The sequence below is a fragment of the Myxine glutinosa genome, chromosome 11, assembly GCF_964187855.1.
Source record: "Myxine glutinosa chromosome 11, kmMyxGlut1.1, whole genome shotgun sequence".
NCBI classification, from domain to species: domain Eukaryota; kingdom Metazoa; phylum Chordata; class Myxini; order Myxiniformes; family Myxinidae; genus Myxine; species Myxine glutinosa.
In genome coordinates this window covers 123,419,908-123,427,929 of record NC_136271.1, presented here as the reverse complement: position 1 = coordinate 123,427,929, position 8,022 = coordinate 123,419,908, and the positions used below count along the sequence as shown (strand labels likewise).

Here is an 8,022-nt window from a genome sequence, read left to right as displayed (position 1 = left end):
TAGGGGTAACCCAGGACCATAGGAAGGAAATGGAGGAGAGCAATGAGGAGGTGGTTGAGGAGGTTTCAGGCGCGCAAAATGGCGCCCTTGCGCACGTGGTTACAACGGCACCAAATTTCGCCGCGCCCGCGACCGTAGCAGCGCCGTCGATGGATTGGGGCCTATTCATGCTGCAAATGCGGGCCCTCATGGAAGAGAACAGGGGGCTGGGAGACCAAATTGGAGCAATGAGGGATGAAGCAAGGGGTACCGGTGAACGGTTAGACAATAAATTTGCGGGGTTAGACAACGGGATAAAAGAGGTGAAAAATGGGTTAACGGGGGTGGAAAATAGAATGGCTGCCCAGGAGAATCAGATAGAGGGGGTGAAAAATGGGTTAACGGGGGTGGAAAATAGAATGGCTGCCCAGGAGAATCAGATAGAGGGGGTGAAAATGGGTTAGAGGGGTTAGAAAACAAGATGGAAAACAAATTGTGGAAAATAGGGGAGCAATCCGCCCGAGAAATTAAACAAATGGGAGAGCAGATAGAGGATGTGAAAATCGGGGTAGAAACCAAATTGGATGCCCAAAGGGATGAATTAGGACAGATGAGGGCGGCATCCACAAAAGAGATGGAGGAGATGAAGGACGAAATACGACGAGGTGTAAGCGAGGAGGTCTCGGGGGTACGCGAGGAGGTAAAGTGAGGTGAGAAGCGTATGGAGAAAGAGGTGACGAATAATACAGCTACGTTACAGGGGGGCATAGAGGACCTGACGCAGGAGGTGGAACAGCTGACGGTGGGACAGACGGAGTTAGCGGAGCAGGTACAAAAGAACACTGCGGTACTAGGAGGGTTAAAAGCGACACAAAGAGACATCAAGGACGACTTGATAGCGACGAAGAGGCAATGTCAGATGGTACGTGAGGGACTGACAACGAGGTTGGACGAGGTGACAGAAGTAATGGAGACAAAGGACCGGGAGGTGAGGACGCACATAGAAACGGTCAAGGTAGCCTTAGAGGACGAAATTGAGGAGACACACCGGGAAATAAAAGAGGTGAAGGAAAAATTAGAGACGGTGGAAGAGGGGGTGAGTGAAATTAAGAAGAGACGAACGGAAACTAAGAGGGAGATAAAGGAGGAGGTGATGGAATATGTACAAGGTCTGTGCTCGAATCATGGTGGTGTGCTTGCTGACCAAACAAAGAGTTTGCAGGTGGCGAAGGAGGTGCGGAGACGAGGTGCCAAGGTGAGTGGCGATATATGCGGAAATGTATATGATGTGAGGGGAGCTTCAGTCGGCTTGGGGGTTGATTTGGATCCGGGTGTTCGTGAGAGGCCGTTGGTGAAGTGTGTGACAGGTACGGTGTGCGAAGGAAGAGGTGTGCGAGAATGTCCGACTCTGGGGTGTGTAAGGAAAGAGTGCGCGCCAAGGAGTGAGTGTGCTGTCGAGAGTGAGTTGGTCGTAGCGCGTGTGCGGGGGGGCACATGGAAGCGCGTCGTAGGGAGTGTTACAGGAGATGTAACGGCAGCATGCACGCCTGTGGTGAGTGTTACGGAGGAAGTAACGGGAGAGTGTGCGCAAGAGGATGCGCGAGAAATGTGTGTAACGGACGGGTGCATGAGGAAAGAGTGCGCTGTCAAGAGTAAGGGAGAATGCACACCTGTGGTGAGTGTTACAGAGGATGTAACGAGAGAGTGCACACCTGTGGTGAGTGTTACAGAGGGTGTAACGGGAGAGTGTGCGCAAGAGGATGTGCGAGAAAGGTGTGTAACGGACGGGTGCATGAGTACAGAGTGCGCTGTCAAGAGTAACGGTGAGTGCGCGACCAAGAGTGGTGGTGAAAGTGGTAAGAGTGACACGGAGCGTGAGTTGGTTGTGGCAGGTGAGAGAGGATGTACACCTGGAATGGAAGGATGCACACCTGGAATGGTAGACCGTGTGTGGGAATGCACACTGGAATTGGTAGTGAGGCACGTGGGTTGGGTGTGCAAATGAGAGCACACCTGTGGTTGTCACAGAGGAGGTGACCGAGGAGGGGGCGCGAAGAGGTGTGTTGGTGAGGTGTGCGAACGACGAGTGTGTGCAAAGGTGTGCGGTGGTCAGGTGTGTGACCAAGTCTGTAAGCGGATTTGAGTGTACCTGGGTGTGTCAGGGAAGGTGCAATGACAAAGAGCATGGAGACGGCTGGATGTATGAGCAAGGAACGAGCTGCGGGGTGTAAGCATGCGAATGGAGCATCGACGGTAACCGGGTTAGCGGTTAGAGCAACGTATAGCCGAATCGGGCCCTCGGTGCGTGCCGGGCTTCGTGTGCCGCGAGGACCAGCGGGGATCCGAACCACGGTGGTTTCGAAAGAACCGCCGTACGCGATCCACGCTGGGCCTCGCTCGGAACGGTCGCGTCCAAGCTCCGCCAGGCGGAGCGGGCGGTCCGGTTGGAAGGGCCGACACAGCGACCCCTTGTGGTTGCCTCGCTCCGGCCGGCCGAGATTGGGGCATCGGACGGTCCCGTGCCCCGATGGTGCGTGGAATCTCGGGCCGAGTAGACTGCCTTCCCTGCACCGAATGCTGGATGGACCCATCCGCTGGCAACGAACCACCCGCATTCATTGCTCGGCTTTGCGAAGCCGAGCTTTGGAGATGAATTGGCACACCGAGAGGCACTAGTGAGTAGACTGATGACGAGGATAGTGTTTTGGCCCCGAAATTAGAAAAACAAAATTTGATGATTGGTAACAGCAGAGTGATGATTGGCAGATGATTGGTAGTGATTGGCAAATTTTTAATTGGCTGGAATTTGGTGAGCAAAATTGGTAGTGAGAGATACCCGATGTGGTGGGATGGTAACTCTGCCATCTCTCACAGACGGGGGCAAAGGAGCACTAGTTTTATGGGGTTTGGCAGTGAAAACTAGCCCGGGAGGTTAAGGATATAATGATAGGGATCTAGAGAAGATGACCTTAGGTAACGTTAAGGTTAGGTAGTGACAATGATACCTGTAGTGGGGACGCAGGTAGATTAGTGTGGATGATAATGACGTGGTATGTGCTTAGTTTAAAGGGAAGACGGGGAGCACTAAGTTAGGAGGGCAATAGTTAGATGAGATGATGCCGTGTGTTTGAGGATCAGAAGTGTATTGAGCAGGGTATGAGTAAATGATTGTGAGTTGTAGTGTGATTGCACAGGTGTGCAACTGAACAGGTGTATGGAGCAGTGTGTGAGTGAGTGATAGTGATTTGAGTTGTGCTGACCAAATGGTCCAGGAAGGAAGGAAGGTGCAGGTGGCACCAGGTGTGATTGCACAGGTGTGCAACGACAGGTGTATGGAGAATGGTTGTGTGGATTACCTGGAGTGTGGAGTATATGGAGTATTGGAATGGATGGTCGTGGAGTGAGTATGATGGAAACTGTGGAGTGGAGTGGATGGTGCGGAGGTGTGAATGGGGGAAAAGTGGACCCCCATCACGAATACCCGGGGAGGGTAGTTTAAGTGTTAGGTAGAGGGTACAAGTAAATTGTGGTTGGATATTGGCATCTGTAGTGCGAGGTGAAAGAATGGTATTTGGATGGGTGCATTAGTGACGTGGAAATGGCTGGGCGTTTTGCCTGTTAGTGTGTGTAGTTGGTTTGAGCACTCCACCACTGTGAGGATGTCGGCCAGGTGAGGCCGCAGGTGGGCTCTGGGAGCCGGTAGAGTTGTTGTGGATGGGGCCCGAGGATCCGGAGGACGGACCCGGGTAGCCCAGTGCCAGAGGGCACCATGGGGTGACAGAGCCAGGAGGGGCCTTCCCCAATTAGATAGGTTAGGGTGAGGAGCTAGGTAAGCTCGGGCGGCAACTGCAGTGGTGGAGGTGTGCAGGTGGGTAGGCCTGCTGGGAGAGCTACACGCCCCAGTCCTGAAATTGTGCAAGGGCACAGGGAGTTGAATCGGGGGAGTGAGACCCCAAATTGAGAAGCACCACAGTTTGGTCAATGGGAATTGGTTTTTAGAACCCATAGTGTAAGTTGACCAATGGATTGGCAGGGAAAGACCCCGGGTAGTGTAAAGTGTGTTAATGTCATTTAGAGGATAGTTAGGATTAAGAATCTCCTCGCACCATCTACATCCACTCACCTGAGGTGACGTACCTCCACACCATGCCAATGCCATGGATGTTTTGTTGTTTTTATGATGCAAATGTTTGGAATGTGAGACGCATCATGACGTGGGTGTGACATTGTGCTTGATGTTCCATCTCTGCCTCCTTATGAGGATTGATGATGAATTGGGTGATGGCAAATTTTGGTTAGAGGGATTGTGGAGACGAATTTGGTATAGGGGAGATATGGGGAAGACGTGACATTAGCGACGAATTTGTAAAGGTGTAGATTTTGTAAATATGGGGTAAGGGCAAGGGTAGAGTAGGTGACAGGGGGGGTGACGTACGGTAGGAACGAGCTTTCTCACTTCGCTCTCCGTACGCACTTCGCCTTGCATTGCCTTATTGATGTGTACCCTTGTGACCTTACCCCTCGCTCATCTGTCTTTCCCCCCTTTTGTCTCCCACATGAGGACCTGTGCGCCACTGGGCGCCAAGGGGAGCGTGTGTGAGTCCGCCATTGTGCGCCCGAAACTCCCAGAACCACAGCTGTCTGCATCGATGCACCACCTTATGGACCACATGTCAGTGGCTGAGCACCATTTATGGACCCCATGAGTTGGGGCATGGCCCCTCTGCTGGAACCGGCCCTGGAGGCCCGAAATCTTGCTGGCGGACCTTGGCCACAGGGCACCGATGCCCCACAGGTGAACCATACATAGTCGGCCCCTGTGGGCCATAAATAAATAAAAATGGACACGTTGGGTACATTTTATTTCCACCAATAGGCCGCTAGTAAGAAAATAAAAGAAAGACAACATCTGGAAGAACAAATAGCCAGCAGAGGGAGCCGAAGAGCAAGAGACCACCAGCAGGGTTTGGGGTTTGTTTGTTGTTGTTATTTTGATGAACAGTGATGACTGTGCACCGATTGGTGCTTGAGGGTGCTTTGGTGCGTTTTGGGTGCTTTCATGGTACGTCGATGCAGAGCAGACTGTCTCCCCCCCCCCCACCCCCCCCCCCCCCCCCACCCCCAGAAAGAACAATCACAGGTCCTGGGTTACGTTTTGTAAATAAAGTAAAGTCATTGTAAATAATGCTCCCCACCATCAATGTATAGTTTGAAGACCATTCCGCAATTCGGTTAGCTGTGGGCGTGAATCTGTTAGGTAGGGCGCAATGGAGCAGCGGGACATATTTATTTATGTTTTAAAACTGTCGCACTCAGGGTCAGGTTAAATGTAGAGGGAACTACACCTACGTGCCACACTAAAAGTTAAGGTAAGAGGCCCGGGACGTGCCTAAGAGGAGGAGGGTGCAGTGTTGTGGATATGAGAATGGTTTTTTTGTTTTTGTTGTTATTGTGTAAATTGTTGTTAAAATATCGCCCTCCTTACTCCAGTTATGTATAAAGGTCAAAGTGCGTCCCGTAATTAGTTCATAAACATCACACGTTAGCCAATCATAGATTTCCACCCTTGTTGACAGTTATTTCCTTATTATGTGTATTAGGGTAAGGCCTTGTCTTCCATTAACTTAATACTCCATTGCACCGAATTCAAATAGATAGATCCCCTTTCATTCCCATTCCCAAAACTTCTACTGCCAACTGCAATTGCCACCATTACGGCGTGGTCAGCTCGGGGAAGAAGGGCGTGCCCGCCCATCGTCATCAAGGGTGGAGTCAGAGGGCCTGTGCCCACCAATCAGGGCCGAAGCGAGCTCACTGAGGGGCATGTCCTGAAGGCCGGCGGCTTGATCGCCTGAGGCGTAATATAAGCGTGCGCGGACGCCGTTGAGAGGGAGAGAGAGAGAAGGTTCGAGGTCAATTACAAGAGTTGCACGAGAAGTCAATTATAAGAGTAGCGCCAAAGGTCTATTACAAAAGTTGCGCCAAAGAGAGGTGAATGACAAGCGTTGCGCAAAAGGTACCAAGACTGAGTTGTGCAAAAAGGGTCCAAGAAAGAGTTGCGCCAGAGACGGCAGACGCGTCCTGAGGTGAGCCAGAGGAGCAGCTTTGGCTCCACCAGCAGCGTTGACTCCACCAGGCAGCTTCAACCCGTTACCCCACGGGAACCAGATAGCGGTGGCATCGGTGGCCGTCGAGGTCCAGCCGACGTCCCGTGCGGGATCAAACCCGAACCATCTGCCCCAGCTGAACCTTCCCATTCCTCCTTCCAGCATCCATTCCTGCCATTCCATCCTTCTTGTGTACGTGAGTTTGTTTTGTTTGTCTTGTCCCAGGGTTAATTAAGCTTGTATAGTTAAGCTAGTATTTTCACTGTGTCACCTGCTTTTTCCATTTTCCCTGTATATAACCTTGACTGCTCCTTTTGCTTAGTGTGTGTAAATAATAAATCCTGTTACTCTTCTGTACGTCTTCTTCTTCCTCTTTACATTCGGTCGCTTTAGAGGTTTCCAAATTGAATACCTGTGGCGCGATTTTGGCCAACGTCCAGGAATCGGGTTAGTCGGGGTAACTGTTCGGCCGCGGCGCCATCCGCTCGGCAAAACAACATCTTATCCGCGGTCCGTAACAATATATATATATATATATATATATATATATATATATATATATATATATATATATATATATATATATCACAATATCTCAAAAGGTTATGGACAGATTAATTATGACAAAACTAGATGGATGATTTGGTTAGGTGACAAGAACAAGCGATTTAATTTTGGTTCAGGTCAGGATTCAGATCCTGCCTATCGGTGGGATACAAAACATAAACTGTTCAGCCTGTCGGAGGGATGCACTATACTGAGTGTCATTCTAGCAGTTCAAGCTTAATATCCAACCATTTTCATTAATGAATATAAATGTGATATCAACAACAGGCATTACCCACCACCGTGCCCTCACCATGTGTACGGTTTCTGGGTAGATGGCTTCTGTGATGACACCTCGCCCATGCGTCACATACTCCAGCATCTCATTGAGAGCGGCACGTTTCACCTCCTTCCATTTCAGGTCACTTAGCGGGTCAGCCACGAAGTCGAACAACACACAGCACTGCTGCAGCTTCTGTATGAAGAGGTCTTCACACTCTGCCGTCGCTGTGTCTGTATGCACGCAAAGCCAACACAACCACCAGGAGAGAATATGTTGTCAACTTTGTTTTGATAATTCGCTTCAAAGAAATGTCCAGGAAACCAAAAATATGCCACCATACCCATCAGCAATACTCACAGCAGAGCTCCAATTGAGGGATTTATTTCACAATGTCCATTCAGGTTACCACCTTGTGTATCTAGGATACGGCTATTGCATGGATCCAAGCAACAAATTAAGCAGAATCAAAGCTCGCAAGCAGCGATTATGCATGCCGAGTGTGCTGTCAAAACCCTTTCAGCATAGACATCACAAGAGGTACCATACTCGGGGGGAGTGAAAGCTTAGAGTCGAGTCCTGTTACAATGACTAGATAGCACTGCCTGACAACGCAAGCAGAAGACACCTTTCCGCAGGGCATTAAAGAAAAAGAGAACAAGAAAAATTAATGGGGAAAGTGTGGCCTTGTTAGCAATGGCAGTCAGGACTCAATTCTTCAACACCTGGATCCATCTCAGCAGTCAGTTTACTTCAAGAAAGAAGCACAAGCACAAATAATAAACAGCAAATGATTTTTAAAACGAGTTGAGAATAGCTTTCGTTCATGAGAACAGCTTTGCAATTAATGTCGCATTGATGCCATTTGACATCAAATCCATCATACAACCTCGTCAGTTCTGTAGGAGAATGTTTAAGACTCAGGAGACTTGAGACGCCCAAACAGCTTTATAAAGTAAGGATTTATTATAATTAATGTCACTTGTTTCAATTCAATAAAGACTACAAGAGCTAAACGGATTGGTACTCCAGTCGTTGGTTATTCTTCCTTGGCCGGTCCTCTCCTAGCGCTGTTTCTCGTTCCGTACTCGTTCGTTCCGTTGGGCAGCG

The 8,022-nt window shown here is 49.8% G+C and overlaps 1 protein-coding gene across 4 annotated transcripts in view; it reads right to left on the bottom strand.

Annotated features, from left to right (window-relative positions):
- The window catches only part of LOC137417543 (serine/threonine-protein phosphatase 2A 56 kDa regulatory subunit gamma isoform), a 212,221-nt gene that overhangs the window by 133,197 nt on the left and 71,002 nt on the right, over window positions 1-8,022 (bottom strand). For all 4 annotated transcript variants that reach the window (XM_078787095.1, XM_078787097.1, XM_078787094.1 and 1 more), the window contains one exon: window positions 6,946-7,145. In XM_078787095.1, coding sequence (XP_078643221.1) covers window positions 6,946-7,145 — 200 coding nt within the window. The remainder of the gene's footprint in view (window positions 1-6,945; window positions 7,146-8,022) is intronic.